Source organism: Ochotona princeps, chromosome 10 (assembly GCF_030435755.1).
Source record: "Ochotona princeps isolate mOchPri1 chromosome 10, mOchPri1.hap1, whole genome shotgun sequence".
Lineage (NCBI taxonomy): Eukaryota > Metazoa > Chordata > Mammalia > Lagomorpha > Ochotonidae > Ochotona > Ochotona princeps.
In genome coordinates this window covers 15,115,214-15,134,716 of record NC_080841.1, presented here as the reverse complement: position 1 = coordinate 15,134,716, position 19,503 = coordinate 15,115,214, and the positions used below count along the sequence as shown (strand labels likewise).

The 19,503-nt window shown below is 55.9% G+C and overlaps 1 protein-coding gene across 2 annotated transcripts; it reads left to right on the top strand.

The window, feature by feature from the left end:
* The first annotated feature begins 11,159 nt into the window (after positions 1 to 11,159).
* On the top strand, positions 11,160 to 18,673 carry REN (renin). 2 transcript variants are annotated; one of them, XM_004578733.2, is made up of 10 exons: positions 11,160 to 11,239; positions 13,049 to 13,199; positions 13,673 to 13,796; positions 14,335 to 14,453; positions 15,015 to 15,215; positions 15,744 to 15,748; positions 17,256 to 17,375; positions 17,671 to 17,815; positions 17,959 to 18,057; positions 18,369 to 18,673. In XM_004578733.2, exons 1-10 carry the CDS (start codon positions 11,160 to 11,162, stop codon positions 18,528 to 18,530), a joined length of 1,206 nt encoding a protein of 401 aa, XP_004578790.2. In that variant the 3' UTR covers positions 18,531 to 18,673. The 2 variants fall into 2 exon arrangements, with proteins under 2 accessions (XP_004578790.2, XP_004578789.2); XM_004578732.2 differs by lacking the exon at positions 15,744 to 15,748 and having other exon boundaries at positions 15,015 to 15,211.
* The last annotated feature ends 830 nt before the right edge of the window (positions 18,674 to 19,503 follow it).

Genomic DNA, 19,503 nt, shown 5'->3' with positions numbered 1-19,503 from the left:
TAATAAGACATTCACCGTGCCAGCCCTGGGCACCCCATCCAGATCTGTGTAAGAAAGGACTGGACTTTCCTGGGCTGGGAGGGCTCCACCAATGCCCATAACGCGAGGCAGGCAGCGTGGTGTGGCCACTGGCTCTGGCAACCAGCGCTGCACAAGACCAGGCAGAGCTGCGTTGCTATGGCAGCGAGATGGGTTGTCATGGGAACGCAGCAACCGGTCCCACCCCCCACCTCTGCCCTCTAGGAGGTCAGTTTATCTGAAGGCTGTGAACTCGGGCCTGCTGCTGACGCTATGGGAAGGGCATGCCTCTGTCCTTTTAAGTGACTTCCCTTGCACTGAGAACTTTCTCCAGGAAGGCCTATGTGTGGGAAGAGGCTGGTGATGAGCTTCCAGGCAGCCTCATGTTTACAAAACTCCCCATGATTCCATCTAGCCAGCCATCCCTCTCAGCCGCACCTGCCTCCAGACTGCAGGGATGGGAGCACACAGAGTTTGCCTGTGGGCTGGAAGAGGCTGTGACCTTGTGTGCAGTGCAGCCCTACCAGCCCTCCCTGCCACCCTGGGGGTCCTGCCCATCTCTGTGCTGGCTCACACAGGGGGCCTGGTGTTCACCCACGCAACTGCTACCTGCCAGCCTCTGCTTCTCAGAAGACAAAAAAAAAAAAAAAAAAGGCCCGTATGAGCAGCAGGGAAAGAGGGCTGCAAGGTGTCATGGATTTGCTGATACCTGAGACACCTGGAGCGTGTGGGGCACAGGGCCATCCATTGCACCCTCACACAGGCCTGTGAGGGACAGCACTGTCCCCGTTGTACAGAACAGGACACTGAGGCCACAAGGGGCTCCGTGGTGGACCCAGCAGCAGGAAGCTGGCAGCTTCAGAGCCAAGAGGCAGACCCTCCTCCTTCTAACCCTGAATGCCCTGACCCCATACCTTGTAGTCTCCTCTCTGGAAAGCCACCCTCCCAGGAACCTATTAGGTGGCAAACCCCACCCTCTCCACTCCAGAATGTTTTGTCTTGGTGACTCTGGCAGCCATGGACCTAATCCCTCCCCAGATTCCTTCAGCGACCACATAGATGAGGTCCTCAGTCCCCATCCTCCCATCCCTGACCCCCAGCCTTCCCTCTCCCGCTCCCCACCTCCCCCAGGCCCACATGTGACACAGAAAAAAGGACCTTGCCATCCTTCTGATGCCCCATTACCTGATAGGATGAGGGATCAGCAGAGGGGTCACAGAAGGCATTACTATGACACTGACTGGCATTCAAGAACCATACTCGGGGCTAGAATGTGTAAGGCATACGTGGACCAATGCCCTGACACTCTGACCCCATTGGACGGTTTAGAAGGGCCGGTGGAGTCTATGCAGGAGGCATGACAGTCTATAGGACGCTCTGGGCTGACCAGAGCAACCTCTGGCATAGTTAACACTGGCTGGCAACAGGCCTGGTTGGAGAGCGTGGTGGAGGCCTTGGCTGCGTGGAGCCTACCACTAAGGGGCACAGGAACTGGAGGGAGGCTGAGTTCTGGTCGGGTCACAGTTGTAATCCCTTGGCACAAATATCAATTCGGCTTTGACGCACCATGCCGGATTAGACCACAGCACAGTTTGGTGCTCTGGAGGACCAGGATAGACGTTGGACGGGCTCGGCTAGGCCTCAACCCCATCTGAGCCATATATGAGATATGCGTGGGTATGGATGAGCCGTGGCTGGGCTGAAACTCTCAACAGCAGGAACCAGAATGGATTGAAGAGCGGAGCTGGCCGAAGGACCTGCTGGAATATGTGAAGCCCGACACCATGAAGGAGTCGGAGGGAGGAACCTGAACAGATCCTCTGACAGGACACTGACTCTGCAAATAAACGCAAGAAGCATGGAGGTAAATAACCCAGAAGAGGCTTTGGAATGTGACCCACTGGAATACACTTGGCTCGGGTGGGGCAGACCAGGCTGAGTCAGTTCACGTCATCCACTGGCAAGCCCAAGTGCTGAAACTGTGTGGGGGCCTGGCCGTGTTTGGTTGCGATAAAAAAAAAAAAAAAAAAAAAAAGTACAAAACACAAAATGCCAAGGTGAAATGGCCTGTGCTAGTAGGGAATGCAACACCCGACCAGCACTCCTCCCACTGGTTTAGGTGAGGGACAAGAGTGTGATGGGCAGAGCCGGGGAGAGATGCGATACTCATTGGTTCCAATAGAGGTCGGGGCTCAGAAGAGAACCAACCCAGGGGTTAAAACCATCAGCTGATCGGAGTGATGGACGGTGGCGGGCACTGTGCTTACTAGTAGTACATGTAGGAGCCTGGACTGGGAATGCCTCAAAGTTTTTTTTAGGGGGATTCCCCTGAACAAAATGGAGGAATCAAAGCATTAATCAAAAAAAGATGGAAAATGGAGTAGATGAATCAACCACCTCAGCTTTATGCTTGCAGCGGAAAACTGGACAAGGGGAAACCCTAAGACGGACTATGTCAATCAGTGGACTCTGCACCAGCCTCATCATACCTGGACTGTTGCTGATGATATGTTGGTGCTTCTAATTGATCGAGGTGATGCTCTGCTAGCTCTGCCTACAAACCTGAGAGGGCCTCCCTAAGAGGCGGTTGAACTTGAACTGGACAAGTGGGATGCTGGACTCTGTATGGTGTAAACTTTTAATTAGGGAATCTCAACGGAACTTGAGCTGTGGTTATGCATCAAGGTGAAGGAATTCATGATGGGGGAAGGGTTTGGGGTGAAGGGGGGGAATCCCAGTACCTATGAAATTGTGTCATGTAATGCAATGTAATTAATGAATAAATGAATATTTAAAAAAATAAAAAAATTTAAAAAAAAAAAAAAAAAGAAAAAAGGACCTTGCCATCCTTCTGATGTCTTAGAAGATTCTGTGGGCCAGCCGTGATAGCATAGTGGTTAAAGTCCTTGCCTTGAGAGCGTAGGGATCCCATATGGGTGCCAATTCTCATCCTAGCTGCTTCAGTTCCCACCTACCTCCCTGCTTGTGGCCTGGGAAAGCAGTTGAGGATGGCTGCAGCTGCGTGGGAGACCCAGAGGAGGCTCCTGGCTTCGGATTGGCTCAGCTCAGGCTGTTGCGGTCGCTTGTGGAGTGAATCAGTGGACAGAAGATCTTCCTCCCTGTCTCTCCTCCTCTCTGTATATCTGACTTACCAATAAAAATAAATAAATCTTAAAAAGAAAAAGAAGAAGATTCTGTAGCTCAAGACATTACCTTACTTGGCTGAGGATGGGGAGCCTGGGTCAAGGCTTGTCTGAGGTGAGGGCAGAGCAAAGACATGCTACATGGCCCCGTCTCATCACGCCCTTACACCTGTCCCTCCAGCACATCCCCTTGGCACTTGTGTTCCAAAGCACCCCAAGCTTCTTAGAGAGAGCCACGAAACAAGAAAGACATAAACCTCAAGGACAAAGAGAGGGGTGAAGCAGGTGAGAAATGACAGCAAGAATTTGGAGATGAAAAACTATACAGAGGTCTTGGCAGAGCCAAGGGACCACTGACCTCAGAGGGGCTCCTGAAGGGCGTGGCTGATCCCATCCAGGACATGCCCAGGCATGGAGTGCCTTGGCCAGGTTCAAGTCCGGGCTGAAGTCAGGGCTGTGGCAAAAATTCCTTGCACTTGTGGGTTGTGCTTGCCACTTCCACTCTGCTGCCAGCAGCACAGCCAGGCTGGTCCCAGGAAATAGCCAGACCCCTGCAGAGAGGCTGCAGGGTCAACAAGGATGCAGGCACAGAGGGCAGCTTGTAAGCGAGCCCCCAACCCCTTCCCTTGCCCAGGAGCCAGGCCTGAAGGCAGCAGCAGTGTGTGGAGCCCAGGCCTTCAGGTTTGCACCCTGGAGAGCCCCCATCTGCAGCGGGAGCCCAGCCTGTGAGCCCTACCCCTCACACTCTGTTTCCAGGCCCTTCCACTTTGAGAGGGGTTGGTCATAGCAGGCTAGGAAAGCCCTCAGTTCAGAACAAGTGTCCTGTAGGCTTCCAGAACATTTTCATCTCAGAAACAACATTTTAAAAAATTAGTCTGGGGTCCAATGTGATGGCTCAATTGGCTAATTCTCCCCTTGCATGTACTGAGATCCCATGTGGGGGTCAGTCCGTGTCCTAGCTGCTCCACTTCCCATTCAGCTCCCTGCTTGTGGCCTGGGAAAACAGTGAAAGATCACCCAGGACCTTGGGCCCCTGCAGCCATGTGGGAACCCCAGATGAAGTTCTTGGCTCCTCCTGGCTTCGGATTGGCCAAGTCCAGCTGTGGCTCCTTGAGGAGTGACCAGCAGATGGAAGATCTCCCTCTTTGTCTCTCCTGTTCTCTGTAAATCTGACTCTCAAATTAAAAAAATATTTTTAAAAATTCATTTGTAATTAGTATACTGGGAATTAGGGAGAATTAGGGAACACTTGTGCCCCCCCCCACAAACTTAGCAAGTGCAGTAAACTGGGAATAGGAGAATTCAAAAGGAACTGCAGGAGTGCAAAGTGGAAGAGCAACAATTTTAAAAAGAAATAAAAGAGTTGGAACATGTTGTTAAGGACATCTAGAACATAAAGTAAAAAGAAAGCATGAGAGAAAAAATACGAGAAGCAGAAACGAACAAGCAGAAATGAGAACCTGCTTCTAACGTGGGCTGCGAGTAGAGAGGGGAGTGGTAGGCAAAGGGTAGAGATGACCAAAGCATGACTGCAAGGTGCTCTGTCAGCACAGGGGACCACCTGAGCCACCACCTGCTGCCTCCCAAGGTGGCATTTTCGGGGGGTCAGGAGTGGAGCCGAGATTCAACATGGGATGCTGGCATCCCAGGCAACATTGGAATGGGCAAAAGCCTGCTTCAAAGGGAGATGGTTGTGGACCTGCCAGGACTAAAATTGCTTCTCACACACCTTTTCTCGGGAAGCATGGTTACATGTGTGATCTGAGCAAGGATGCTCCCAAGCCAGAGAGGACAACGGCAGGAATGGCCCAGGGGAGCACAGTGAGGCTGGGGTGCCCAGCAGAAAAGCCCCTGGGCTCCATTCCCGGAGTGAGAGCAGGTATCACAGGGATGCGGACCATCCTGGCCAAAATCACAGGAGAATCCAGTCTATACGAAATTGTACTGCAAAATTCAAAAATTCAAAATAAAAATAAATATTAAAAAAATCACTGGAGAAATGGGGGGGGGGCCACGGAGAGGGAGGCAGTGATGAGCAGGAAAGGAGATATAGCCAGACCTCAGGGAAGAGTAGCATCATCCCAGTGATGTGAGCCCTGGATTGGGTTGGGGGGAGAGTAAAAGAGAAAAACTTGACACCATAGCAGAGGAAATGCATACAATTTGCAAACACCTGCCAACCCCAAGAGCTGGGACTCCAAGCTAGGTCTCCTGTATGGGCCACAGAAGCCAAATGCAAGCCCTGGCTGTCTCCCAGGTCTGCATCAGCGGGGAGCTGGAGCTGGAACTCGGTTACTTTGTCGTGGGCCTCTAGGGTCTTAGATACTCGTTCAACACACACCCTGCTTCAGCATTTCTCATATAAAAACAGACCGGGGCGCCACTGGGGTGCGGTCGCTTTGTCTCTGGCCTTCAGCCTCAAGACACTTGGTTGGGTTCCTATACGCGGTGCAGGTGTATCTCCTTCCAGCCACAGCCCTTCAACTAGGCTCCTGCTGGACCCCTGGGCTCCTCACCAATACCCTCCTCCCCCAGGGGCCCTGGCAGCCCCAGAACCTTGGCTTGTCCAAGGTGGCCTCTCGAGCCAAACTCCTGCTCTCCCAAGGCTCCAGAGCAAATATCGGGACACTTGGTTCTCTCCTACCCGCCCCTACCCTCAACTCCCAGGCTCTCCTCTCCCAGCCCCAGCCCCTTCCCCAGAGCAGCTCACTAACCCTGCCTCTCACTGCCACCGCCCACAGAGGCAGCCAGGGGCCTTGCTTCTCCCAGCTCAAGGCCTCAGCTGCTGGACTCCCGCCCCCTCTGATTAAAAAATTCTTTGGGAGCCAGCTGGGGCCCTGCAGGGATAGGCCGCAGAGCATGCTGGGGAAAGGCAGGTCGGGGAGAAGCTCCCACTTCAGCTCTTGGTGCCTCCATAGCATCTCCATGCAGAAGCTGATTGACCCAAAGTTCAGCCCCCAAAGATGAGCCCCATGAGTCCCGTTTCCACCCTGGAGCCTAGTCCCACGGCAGAGCCCACAGTGACAGGCTGGGAAGAGGCAACACAATCAGACTGTGATTTCCAGGCTTCCCTACCCTCTACCCTTGACCTCCCCCAACCACCCCAGACCCATGGGGCACCCCAAAGCTCCTTGGGGTAATTGGCACAGAAAGGAGTAGGATTAGAGGTCCTCCTTTGGGGAGGCCTCAGCCTGAGATCTCACCCTGGGTGGCCTCAGCAGCTAAAGAAAGGTGAGGGGGTGGCGGCCTTCACCTGATTTATGCTTCCCCTGACAGGTTCTCATGACCGCATTGGCCCCACTGGGAAGGGCTGGGGCAACGCAGCCTTCTCCCCCCACCCCTGCCCACTTGGCTTCCCTGACCCCAGGGCCAGACATTCTGGGGGCCTCCATGAGAACAGCTGGACCCTTGGACTCAAGGACCTGGTAGATGCCCTGATAAGGGTCCCCACACACTGTCCTCCCCATCCCATGGCCCAGGACTCTGGAAGGCCATGTTCCAGGGCCAGGAGAGGAGCTCTGGCTCCTGGCAGCTCTGCCTATCTCCTGGATGAGCCCCAGCCCAGAAGACATGCAGCAGAACAGTGCAGCCACCAGGCACAGGGTCAGGAGCGCCAGAATCCTAGAACTTCAGGGAGGGCTGGGCCCTGGATCAGCTGGGAAGTTCCTGACTGTCCAGTTCTGGCTGCAGCATGACTGTCCCAGGACAGGCAGCTGACCGCCGATCACTTTGTGGCTGGGCAGGGTGGTCTGCTCGGCAGCTCTTTCTTCCTTACCCTCACCCCCGCCACCCTATTGCCGACCCAGGGGGCTGTACAAGGCAGGCCTACTTCTGCCCCCTCTGAGAGGTTTTGTGGCACCCTGAGGCTTCCCTCTTCCAATCAAGCTTCTTAGGGGCCCTGGTGGCCCTTTGGGGCTTGGTCCTGCAGCCAGTTTGCTTGTGCTTGCCCCAGACCTGGAGGACCCTGTTTGAGTCTGCTCTCAGACTTCCTTCCCTTTGCACCCCGGCACTGTGCTGCAGGGGACTCCCACAGAAGTACACCCTATTCTTCCCCAAGTTGATCTTGCCTGTTGTGCATGCCCCGCCCCCGCCAATGCTCCGGCCCCCCGGTGCTCCAAGCCCACTGCGGTGAAATGTGCATCCCAAGGCCAGGTGCAGATGGACTGCAAAGGGCTGGCAGGAGGCTGGGGCTGCAGGGCTGGATTCCCAGCGGCTGCTCAGCACCCCACATCTGGCCGTAGTTGTAGGGAGGGTCCTGAATCTCAAGCTGAAAAGCACAGAGAGGCCTTCCTGTTCAGAGCGGGTTCTCACTGCTCAGCCATCCTTCTGTCTCCAAGGGGCTGGGTTTTGAGGTCCCCCTCTGGAAAATGGCCTACTGTCTGCATAGAAGCTGTGCACACCCTCCCATACACCTTACATTATCTCTGGATTATTCACCATCCTGAACTCGAGGTTGGCATAGTTATTACACTATGCTGTTTAGGGGAGGACTACTACAAATCTGCATGTTCACGTGAGGTTCTTTTAAAAACATGATTTATTTTTTATTGGAAAGTCAGGCTTACAGAGAGAAGGAGAGACAGATCTTCCATTCACTGGTCCACTCCTCAAGTAGCCGCAATGGGAGCTGAGCCGATCTGAAGCCAGGGACCAGGAGCCTCTTCTAGATCTCCCAAGTCCTTGGGCTGTCCTCCACCACCCTCCAAGGCCACAAGCTAGAAGGGAAGCAGAGCAGCCACGATATGAACTGGCACCCATGTGGGATCCTGGCAGGTGCAAGGCGAGGACTCTAGCCACTAGGCTACTGCGTCTGGTCCTTGAGGAGTGTTTTTCCTCCTGAATATTTCCCACACACTGAACCTGTGCATACAGAACCCGCAGATCCACAACCCGGCTGTACCAGACGTGTGGCTTTAAAAGCTCCCTGACGCTAGAAAGCAGTGAAGCTGCCCCCAACTCAGCTCCATGTCTGTTGAATGCCATAGACTTGTGTTCTGACCCCCCCCCAGGCCCTCCCCACTGTCCTCTCCCTGCTCCTTGTCCCTCCCCACCAGGGATTGGAGTGCTGGGCATTCACTGTCACTGGCCACCACAGGCCACTAGGCCACAGCCAAGGCCCCTGAGATTCAACCCAGAGAGCCCCTTCCCAAGCAGTGACTCTCGAGCTGGGGAGAAGTGGGAGTGGGCCCAGCACCCACCTCCTCTGTGGCCACACACAGCAGCAACCCCAAGGAGACACACATCTGGCTGTGCAAATAAGGACATGTGTTCTGGGGATGTCGGCTCCTGGCCCCTCAGACCAAGAGGGACATGGGGGAACGGTCACTTCCTCTCATGTCTGTGCCCTCTCCCCCCATCCTCTGTTGCCATTGCTGGCCCCATAGGACCCACCTCTCATTTGTCAAAGATCTTGGCTTGCAGCCACACACTTCTGCCAGTTTCTTGGATGACATTATCAACATTCAGAGGGTGATGCCAGGTTGCCCTGGCCTCTCACTTCTGGGGCACTCCACTGTTGATGACCTCACCAGCTCCACCTCCCGGCCACATCATACGGGCCGCCTTGCTAGCCCCTGGCTTCTCCCGTGATCCACAGTCCTTTGCTCCAGTTCATTCACCCTGCTCTGCCCTGTCCTCTCTCCAGCACCATCATTCATTCCTAACAGCTGTACAAGTCTCCTTGCCCCTTGTCTCTGGCCGCAGCAACCCTGGACAGAGCCAGCCAGGCCCTTCCTCTGCATCCAGACCCTAGGGCTCAGCACTATAGAGGGGCAGAGTTCAAGAGCAGGGCCAGCTAGTGTCCTGCCAACCTCTGCTCTCTGCCCATTGAGTGTCTTTATCCAGCACAGAAACCCTCTCTCTGCTTTGTAGAATTACTTCCCACCTGCTCCCATCCCTGCTCTTAGCAGAGTCCCTGGCATCTGTTTGTCAGAGATGTCAACAGTGACCACCAGTAAACAAAGTGCTGAGCCCAGCGGCCTGCGCTCCTTTCTCCTGCTCCAGCAGAGGGCCCCCACTCACTTGTTACGCCTGTGTCACCCCACCTCTCCCACCTGCAAGGAATCTTGCTGTAGGGGAGGAGCCTTTCCCGCCAATTGAGTGCTTTCGGTGCCTTTAAATAGGTCCAACCCTGCCCATATTGAGGAAGAGGGCAGGGAGAGGAAGGAAGGGAGAGAGGGAACTCCTGCCTTGGTCCTGGCCTCCTTCTAGGTACAGTCCAGCTGCTTCAAAAGTCCACTTTTACTATTTGGGGGGCCATGGAACCTGTTCTGGAAGACAGAGTTAAGACAGAAGCTGACTTTCAGGAGAAAGACATGTCTCACGTGGTTGAAACAGTGACCGGGAGTGCATCATTCGCAGCCCTGGAGGGAGGTGAGCCAGAAGTAGGTGCCTGAGGGGCATCTGGCTAAGGCGTCCCCCAGGTCCTCACCAGAGGGGAGGAGCAAGGCTACGCTAGCTCCTCCATGGAGGTCACAGAGCCCACTGCGAGGACCTCTTCCAGGATCTTGTGACCCCCCCCCAAATAGCATCCTTAGTGGGGGCACACAAACTACAAACTGCAGGCAGACCACACATGTAGGTGGTCTACCTTAGTCAATCATTGCTCATATGGCCTCGGGCCTTGGGATCCCTAGATGACAACACCCTGTGTGAGTGCTGAGAGAATTACACACATTGGGCACCCAGAATGGAGCCGGCCACATGGTAAACAGTCAGTCAGTGTTGCTGTGAGCCACTCATCTGTCTGTCCTGGGCATGTTGGTCTCACCCCAGGACCTTTGCATGTACTGTTCTAGTTCCCTCTTCAGCAACTCACTGCCCAGGCAATACAGCCATTAGTGTAATTTCCTTGAGGGGACCCACCTGGCAGCCCTGCCTGGGACTGGCCATCACCACTGTTTTATGCTTATGTGTAATAATAGCAGCCTGTTTTCCTCCATCCTCCAGCTTGTGGACTCTGCTGGGGCAGAGAGGTCATGCACCTGTTGCCTCACAAATGCTCAGTGAGCACTTACTGGTGAATGAACCAGGGTAGAAAGAGCCCCTGGGGAGTGGCTGTTGTGACTCGAGGAGCTAAGACTCTTACGATGCCCATGTACCATATCAGAGTGCTCGCAGTTAAGTTCCATCTATGTTCGGATCCAGCTTCCTGCTCATGGCCTGGGAGGTAGCTTGTGATGGCTCAAGAGCCTCTGAGCAGGAGCCCCGAATGGTGCCTAGAGCAGAGAAGTGTCCCAGGCTGAGCCCAGGGATACCCCGAAAAAGCCACAATCCCTTCCCCACCCCCATAGATATAGGGGCCAGGTGTATGTTTGCAACTCTGTCCCGAAGCTGCACATAAAGCTTACTCATGGGCAAATGGGTGCTTAGACCATGTAGAAAGAGATTAAAGAGTGGGAAAGCAGGGGTCGGGGAGCCCCCCAGGACCCAAGGGCTGCCCTCCGCTCTCTGCCCTTCCAGACAGCCATGACTGATCCGTACCCTTGCCTGCATCTCAGGAATTAAACCAAATGAAGATACCGGTGTCCCAGATAAGAAAACAAAATCTCGGCCTGGGAAGAGCCAAGAGGAACAAAGCCAAAGTTAAGGCAGAGGAGGGCGTCCCAGGGCCACAGGGGCTGGGTGCTGGGCTCGGGAGTATTGGGAACCAGCTTTTCTGCCTGTCCCAGACAAGCCAAGGTCCTGAGCTCAGCTGCTCCCCATCAGCCTCCGCCTGCCCACATCAGGGGTCTGGGGTCATAGGGCTAGGCCAGGCGAGGGGCTGTTGGCGTCACTGGGCCCAGGGTCCTGCTCCACAGCCAGGAAACCTGCTCCCACGGGTGGAATTTACGAGTGGCTGCCCTGCCTTTACCCCCAGCATCATAAATCAGGGCCCCACAGGACAATGGCCTCTCCTGGTGCCCCGTGTATAAAGGAGGCAACTGGAGGAGCCCCCGGGACTGCAGAGGACCCAGCACGAATCCCAGACAGCAAGCCAGCACAGACCTCCAGAGCAGAATGCCTCGGTGGGGCCTCCTGCTGGTACTGTGGAGCTCCTGCACCTTTGGCCTCCCCGCTGACACCAACGCCTTCCGAAGGTAACCTGGGCAGGGAAAAAGGGGTGGGTGGGACTCGGGGCTCCCACCTTCCTAGCACTCTGACTTTAGATACTTGACTCCATCCTGTCCTCATGACCAGTTGGGCAAGGAGGTGTGTCCTGGTAAGAGAGGGCAAGCATCATGCCCAGTGTCACACAGACTGGTGTTAGGAAAGGCACAGGGAGTATAAGCTGTGCCAGGCAGCAGGGCAGTGCCATGGCTGAATGCAAGGGCAGCCCGTCTAGGTCAGATTCTCCTCCACCTGCATGACCAGCTAACTCTGGGGTCATGGCAGGTTATTTAACCTCCTCAAGTCTCCTTTTACCATCAGAAGAGTTACAGAGAGAGAAAATGGAGAGAGAGATCTTCCATCCTCTGGTTCACTCCCCAAATGCCTGCCACAATCAAGGCTAGACCAGGCTGAAGGCAGAAGCTTCATCTGGGTCTCCCACGGGGGCACAGGGGTTCAACCACTTAAGCCAACATCTGCGAGCTGGATTGGAAGTGGAGCAGCTGGGACTTGAACCAGTGAGCATGTAAGATGCCAGTGGAGCAAGCAGTGACTGAGCCCACTTCACCACAGCATCAGCACTAGCAAACTTCCAAAGCGGAGGGTGTATGCTGAGCTTTAAGGAGTTGAAACCGTAGGGAGACGGAGGGGTTTTAGAACATGGAGTGGTGGCCATGACAAGGTCCCCAGAAGAGGCTGTTTTGAGTAGAGTTGGAAGGACTCACTCTTGGGGTCCAACCTTCTCTGATGCCCCATTTTCCCACTTGCATAATGAGAATAATAAAGTCACCTTCCCTGGGGGATGACTGGGAATGCGATGAAAGCATTACTGTGAAAATATTTTGTCAGTTATTCCCACAATATGGTGAGGACAGGCAGGCAAGTGGCCTTGGAGTTCATGAACAGATGGGGCCGAGAGAAAGGAAAGCTGACGTAGGGTACAGGAGAACCAGCCCTTAAGGAGAAAGAGGAGCACTCTGCCACACATAGAAAAATCTACCAGAAGATTCCGGGGGCACTTCAGTCCTGGGGCCTCCTGGCTGGCTTCCTTCAGGCTCTAGCTGGCAGAGCCTGGGCATCTTCCAGGGAGAAGAGAATCGGCCCCGTGTTGTGAATCCCTGCCTTGCTATCACTGTCCCCTCCTGCGGGGATGGGATGAGGACAGCAGTTTGCAGGGCTGTTGCTGAGTGGCTGGGATGGGTGAGCGTGCAGTTTCAAGTCTGTACTGGGTACCAGCAAAGCACTCTGCAAGTTCCCTGGGTCTCTTCCACTGGGCCTCCCAAAGGTGATGGGAAAGTGTCTGGAAAAGAAGCCCAGGGAAAGGGACTTAGGCCCCAAGACACATCTTCCCTAGAATGAGGTACCATGCTGGGTCCACCCCTCTCCCGCCCTGGCCGGGTGCCTGCCCTCCAGGGGGTCCTCCAGACCCAGCAGAGTGCTCGTGTGTCTGCTGCCACCTAGAGGCCATCTATGGCACTGCTTCCCTCTGTCCCCGGTCTGCGTGCATCTGTCTCCAGCCTGCTAGACTTCGTTGAGGGCAGCATGATCTTTACCTGTCTGTCTCTAGGATGCAGCACACTGTATCTCAGAGCAGGTGTTCAACGCAGGGTTATGGGAAGAGTGAGCGAATAAATGGACCAACACCAAAACAGCCTCATGTAATCAGATAGCAGGGACAAGTTATCTAAGTAAAGTGACCCTGTGGTGCGTGGGTTGAGGTTAGCCATGGCACCAGGGAAAGGCACCAGGATGCTGGGCAAGTACACAGACCTTGCTTTTGTTTCCTCCACCCTGGCCAGAATCCTGCTCAAGAAGATGCCTTCTGTCCGTGACGTCCTGAAGGAGCGAGGAGTAGACATGGCCAGGCTGGGGGCTGAGTGGAATCAATTTGCAAAAAGACTCTCGCTGGGCAATGGCACCATGCCCGTGGTCCTCACCAACTACCTGGACGTGAGTGCCTGTGCTCTCCCCGTCACCTCCCCATGCTGGGTCTCCCCGGGGAGCCAAGGGTCACAGAAGCACCCTACAGAAGTCCCATTTTATCAGTGGCACAGAGGGCAGGAGGCGCTCAGGGACCAGCCGGATACAGGCTGAGCTTGGAACTGAGCCTGGCTTCAGCCAGGCACTCCAGGTGAGGGTTGGGAGGAGAGTGGGCCTCCTGTCTCCCAGGGACTCATCGAGGGCCCGGCACCTCCCCACTTCCTTGCCCATGCTTCTGTGCTAATTTCCTACTTCCTGGGAATGTCACAGGGCAGTGCTGGGCCTCCTGCCCTGCCCCTGTAGGAAAATAGACCCAGAGGGGTTGTGTGGATCCCCAAGCTCACCCTAAGAGCTGCGGTGCAGCCAGGTAACACCCCAGGACCCCAAGACCCAAGGTCCTGCAGCACCCTCCCTCCACTGCCTCTTGCTCTCTGCCTCTGCAGACCCAGTACTATGGCGAGGTGGGCATCGGCACCCCGCCCCAGGTCTTCAAGGTCATCTTCGATACAGGCTCGGCCAACCTCTGGGTGCCCTCCACCAAGTGCAGCCCTCTCTACACCGCCTGTGGTGAGTCCCTGCACCCCATCCTTCCCCCACATACACCCCTCCGGCTGCCACTGAGCAGCTTCCTCTCGCTTCTGTGCCCCCTGACCCTAAGAGGAATGGGGAAGCTGTCCCCGTTCTCCTGATGTGACCAGCAATGAGGTGGGGAGCAAGTTCCAGAGCTGCCACCCCCACCCCCAACTCCCCCTGGGGCGGACAGTACTGAATCCCCACACTCAGCCCTGACCCTTGGGCCCTTTCATCCCAGCCTCTTTTTCAGTCAACAACCTCTTTCTGAGTACAACCCTGGGCCTAGAACCATCTCTGGCACAGATGTAGCGATTCCCTCCAAATGCTAAGAAACAGATTTCTCAGAGACATGGGAACAAATACAAGGAACCCCAGAAATACAGACCCTGATACAGGAAGCACATTTCCCAAGCTCCCACCCTCAGAGTCACCTGGCCCCGCACCTGAGTCCCCAGCCACACCTGCCCTGTCTGCCCCATCCTCCTTTCCCCTGACTGGGTCACCCTCAAGTCCACATCTACCCCTGGGGCAGAAATTCACAACCTCTACGACTCAGCGGAATCCTCCAGCTACCTGGAAAATGGGACGGAGTTCACCATCCACTATGGATCCGGGAAGGTCAAGGGCTTCCTGAGCCAGGACATAGTGACCGTAAGTGGGGCCTCCCAGAAGTGTGGGCAGTGTGCATTTGTGCCTGACCAGGAGCCTGGACCCCTGTTCTGCTGGCTCCAGTGGGGGCTGCAAAGGTGCAAAGCCGACTTCCAGGAAGGGTGGCACAGCTTCTGCAGGTGCCCAGTGTGCTGTGCTAGCCCCAAGTCCCCACAGCCCACAAGGCTCTAGGCCACATGCGAGACTGAAAGCCAGCGCTGGAATCAGAGTCATAGCCTAGGAGCCTAAGAGGAAATCAATGTGGGGCTTCACCCTTTGCCCCTGCTTGTCTGCCAAAGCAGGGAAGGGGCCTGGATGTGCCTTCAGCCCCAACAGGCTGGGACATGGCTGACCCATGAGGACCTGGCTATGAGAGCACCTGGCCACTTCTCAGGTGCATGTTGAGAAAGGGGCAATGCCTGCAGAATTAGCAAAACCACATCTTCTCCACACCATCTGTACCCCAAGAGGGTGTGTCCTGAAAGGGGAACCCCTCACCCAGAGCAGACCCCAGGCAGAGGTGGGAACTCAGGGCTTCTCCCCATTAGGAGCTTCCTCCCACAGGTAGGCGGGATCATGGTGACCCAGACGTTTGGAGAAGTCACGGAGCTGCCGCTGATACCCTTCATGCTGGCCAAATTCGACGGCGTCCTGGGCATGGGCTTCCCCGCGCAGGCCGTCGGCGGGGTCACCCCTGTCTTTGACCACATCCTCTCCCAGCGGGTGCTAAAGGAGGACGTCTTCTCTGTCTACTACAGCAGGTGGGTGCCAGGAGAGATGGGGGCTCACAGGAGAGTCGGGGCAGGGTTGAAATGCGTGTGTGGTGTTCAGTGGATAGCAGAGCTGCTCCGGCCAAGTGCCCTAGATCCACTGTGCGAATTGCAGCTCATCACAATGAGATGAAACGAAGCGGTCAGTCAGTTCCTTGGTCACACCAGCCATTGCAAGGGCTCCTGAACTGTGGTGGTGGATGGTGGCCGCCCAATCCGGAGAGCCCAGCAGCTCAGGGACACAGGAGGACACAAGAGGGGTTGCTGGGAGAGAAGGCCTTTCCATGGGAGGGCCACACCCCATGGACGTCCTTCATTCACTCACACCTTCAAAGGTCCATTTGCTCCCTCATTAGCTGAATGGATGTGTTGTGCCAAGTGGCGCATTAGGCATTGGGGGCAAAGCAGAAAACACAATCCCTGCCCTCCCCCTCTCTCACAGAAATGGACACAGGAGACAAGAAATGTTGCAAGGTGATGCATGTTGCAGACACGCAGGGAGTGGGTGGGAGCCTGATTCTAGGCTGAGTTATCCTGTCAGTTCCTGGGTGGGTTTATGACCTGCCCCAGGCTGCTGGGCTTACAGGCAATGACGGCAGACAGAAGGTCACAGGGAGGGGACTTGAGGCTGCTGGCAGTGAGAATGCCGGGGGCGTCTCTCAAGGGTGAGACCAGGAGGAAACCTGGCAAGGAGGCATTGAGAAAAGGCCTGGGCAGGCTGGTGGCTGGCAGTCAGGGGTGGTCCTAGAAAGTGCCCCCGAGGAGGAAGCAGGGGCAAGGTCTCATGACCAGCTTCTAAGAGGTGACAGACAGTGTGGGGAAGTGGAGGTCACACAATGCGGGCTGCCCTGGGAAATGGAAGAGATGGGAATGTAGGGTGAGATCCAGACCCAGGCAGGGGAAGGAAGGGTGGGTGTGGTCATTGTGCTGGAGGCTGCGGGAGCCAAGCCCGAGGGTGGAGGAAGAAGCCGGTGGGAAGCTGGAGATTGGAAATGTGGAAAAAAAAGAGGAGATAAGTAGGGGGCACAGGAGCCTGGGAACATGGAAGGGCCAAGGACCCAGCAGACAGGAAGAAGGCGGGCCCCTTCCTCCATCTCCGCCAGGGAGGAGGGTGGCTCCTGAGAGACCCTGCCCTGTGGGGAGAGGGACAGGAGGGCCTCTGTTAACACAAGCGCCCAGTACTGGCTAGCCATAAACAGCACGAATTCACATCTGTGCAGCACACCACGTGCACACCTACACACACGGACGCTCACGTACACTCATGCACATGCCTTTGTTGTGAATTCTGCAAAACCACATCACTTGCAAGCTGGCACGCAAGCTCTGGAAAACAGCCCTGGGCTAGCCCTCAAGCCGTGTGATGGGAGAGTTATGCAGGGTGGAGGAGGGAAAGGCGAGCCGTAAGGCCAGGGAGAGTCCTGGATCCAGTCCCCAGCTGGTCAGCTCATGGCCTGGGTGACTTGAGGGCAAGGCAACTTCACCTGTTGGTGACTCTGTGGCTTGAAGAGCAGAAGTGCACAAGACCCACGCTGCCAGCAATCAGCCCTGGGGGTGTGGGGAGATGAGGGGGAGGAGGGGAGCTTGCTTCCTTTGTCTCTGCTCATTTTCTGCAGAAATACCAAGCTGGAAAACCCCCTCATGCACCCCGACCCTCAGCATCCCCTTACCCAGACACGCGCACACACACACACAGGGTCCCCCAAAGCCCACCTCAGCTCCACGGGGTGCCTGAGCTCCACTCCCTGCCTTTCCTTGCTGCCCCTCCCCGTGCACCTGCTCAACCAAGGGCTGTGGCTTATGTCCCATTTACCTCTACTGTCCCCATGCCTGTTCTTGTTCCCTGGCCTCTCTGGGGACGCTTGTTTGGGCATGGCAAGACTATCCTGGAAGAGGCTCTGGGAGGAGCCAGCCCAGCAGAGAGGCAGAAGGCTCTGCCCAGCTTCTGGTGATAGCCAACAGCGCAGAGGCCCACCACACACTGGTTGCCAAAGCCTGGTTACCAGTCTCCAGGAGATTCGAATCTTTCCTTCAGGAATTCCCACCTGCTGGGGGGAGAGATTGTGCTGGGAGGCAGCGACCCTCAGTATTACCAAGGCAACTTCCACTACGTGAGCATCAGCAAGAGCGGTTCCTGGCAGATCACCATGAAGGGGTCAGGAATTGCAACCTTCCCCATACCCCCACCAATGCAGCTTCTCCTGGGGTGCTGGGGAGGAGGGAGGGTATCATCCAACCCCCCTCCAGATGCAGCCATTCTGTAAAGCACAGCCTCTCTATTGCTCTGTCCAGGTGGGGGAAGGGCCACCAAGCACTTTCCCTCCCCTACTCACCATATACCTCACCCCAATGCATCACGGGACCACCAACGTAGCCTCCCATCACCGGCCCCCACTTGGGAAATCTCTAGAACCCAGAGGTGCCCATCAGCCCATCCTTGGCCTACCCAGGGTGTCTGTGGGGTCAGCCACCTTGCTGTGTGAGGAGGGCTGCATGGCGGTGGTGGACACTGGAGCATCCTACATCTCGGGGCCCACCGGCTCCCTGAGGCTTCTCATGGACGCCCTGGGAGCCAAGGAACAGAGCTCGGATGAAGTAAGACACAGAGGCGAGGGGGTGGGAGGGAGGAACCTGAGGTGGGTATCCTCTGGTCCAAGCCCCCCAAATCACCCTGGGAGAAACACTGGGTCCTCCTCCTCACCCCTCACCCTGTCCACCTCCACCCCTTTGTCCTCTAGTATGTGGTGAATTGCAACCAAGTGCACATGCTCCCCGATGTTTCCTTCCACCTGGGAGGCAGGGCCTATACGCTCACGAGTGCGGACTATGTGCTACAGGTGAGCTGCAACAAGGACGGGCAGGTGCAGGTTCTGTGCCAGGCTGAGAGCTGTGCCTGTCTGGGGTCAGCAGCTAAGGTGACTTCAAGCCCCCAGAGGCAGCACCAGGGGCCATGGCATCGTTTGTTTCTTTGCTTGCTTGTCCCCACGAAGGGCATAGTCTATGAGGGGTGAAAAGGACGGGAGGGGAGGGGGATATGGAAGTCCCGTGGGGGAAGGGAATGGACTAAGGAGGTAGGGGTGAGGCCAGGTGAAGGGGTGACACTCTCATTCCGGGCACTGGGGAACCCCTGCCCTCTGTTTCCTGCTAGGACCCCTACAGTCATGATGACCTGTGCACCCTGGCCCTTCATGGCTTGGACATCCCCCCTCCCACCGGACCTGTGTGGGTGCTAGGTGCCAGCTTCATCCGCAAGTTCTACACCGAGTTTGATCGGCATAATAATCGCATTGGTTTTGCCTTGGCCCGTTGAGGCCAGAGCTGGAGCGCACCACACCCCGCTGCTTGGGCTTATGCTCTTACAAGGGACACTGGGCGCAGAACTGCGGCTGGACACTTGCCCGGCATCCCCCTGCACGCTGCACCAGCCCTGCCCTTCTTTAAGGACCAAGAATAAAGACTTCGTGTTCACAACCCGTTGCACCTGGGTTCACTAGGGTTTGGAACAGAGGGAGAGGCGGCTGCAGGATCCTGTGTGGATAAGAATGTGACACACAGACTGACAAACCACACGACAGGTCCCTGCCTGCAGAGGCGATGCCACCTCCTGCTGTCAGCCTGGAGTGGGGAGATGCAGACAGCCAGTTGAGGGGAGCCCCGAGCCCCTGGGGGACCAAGCCAGTGCTGGGATGCATTAGCTCCCAGCTTAAGCTTTGCAATGCTGAGCCTGCCAGCCCTACCTCTGCACCTGCCAGACTCCCACCTGCCCTGCTCCTCATCCTCGGCACAGGCCCCTGCCCCATGGAGCCCCACCCACACAGGCAGCCTTTGGCAGCGGCACCCCAAAAGGCAGAACATCAGAGCCCCAGCTAACACGCCCACTTCACATGTGGGGAAGCGGGGGCCCAGAAAGCAGGAGGCCTTTGCCCAGAATCACACAGTAAAGACACAAGTAATGAGGACTCCACGGACACACCCCCACACTGGATAGACTGAGGATAAGACTGAGAAAGCAGCTCTCTACCCGAGGCCAGTGAAAGTGTCTCTCTTCCCCACGGCAGCTTGGCTCTGTTTCTCTTTTTAAAAATTTTGCTTATTTTCATTTGAAAGGCAAAAAGACAGAGAGAGCTCTTTCAGCTGTTGGTTTACTGCCCAGATGTGCACAACCGGCATTGTTGGGCCAGACTGAAGCTAAGTCAGGAGCCTGGAACTCCATCCAGGTCTCCCACAAGAGTGCAAGGAACCCAGGCACCTGAGCCTCCTTCTGTTGCTTAGCAGGGAGTTTG

Excerpts from the sequence above, each read along its gene's own strand:
- REN (XM_004578733.2), top strand. The coding sequence starts at position 11,160 with ATGCCTCGGTGGGGCCTCCTGCTGGTACTGTGGAGCTCCTGCACCTTT. Across the intron at positions 11,240-13,048 it reads GACACCAACGCCTTCCGAAG|AATCCTGCTCAAGAAGATGC; the intron begins GTAACCTGGGCA and ends CACCCTGGCCAG. Across the intron at positions 18,058-18,368 it reads GTGCGGACTATGTGCTACAG|GACCCCTACAGTCATGATGA; the intron begins GTGAGCTGCAAC and ends GTTTCCTGCTAG.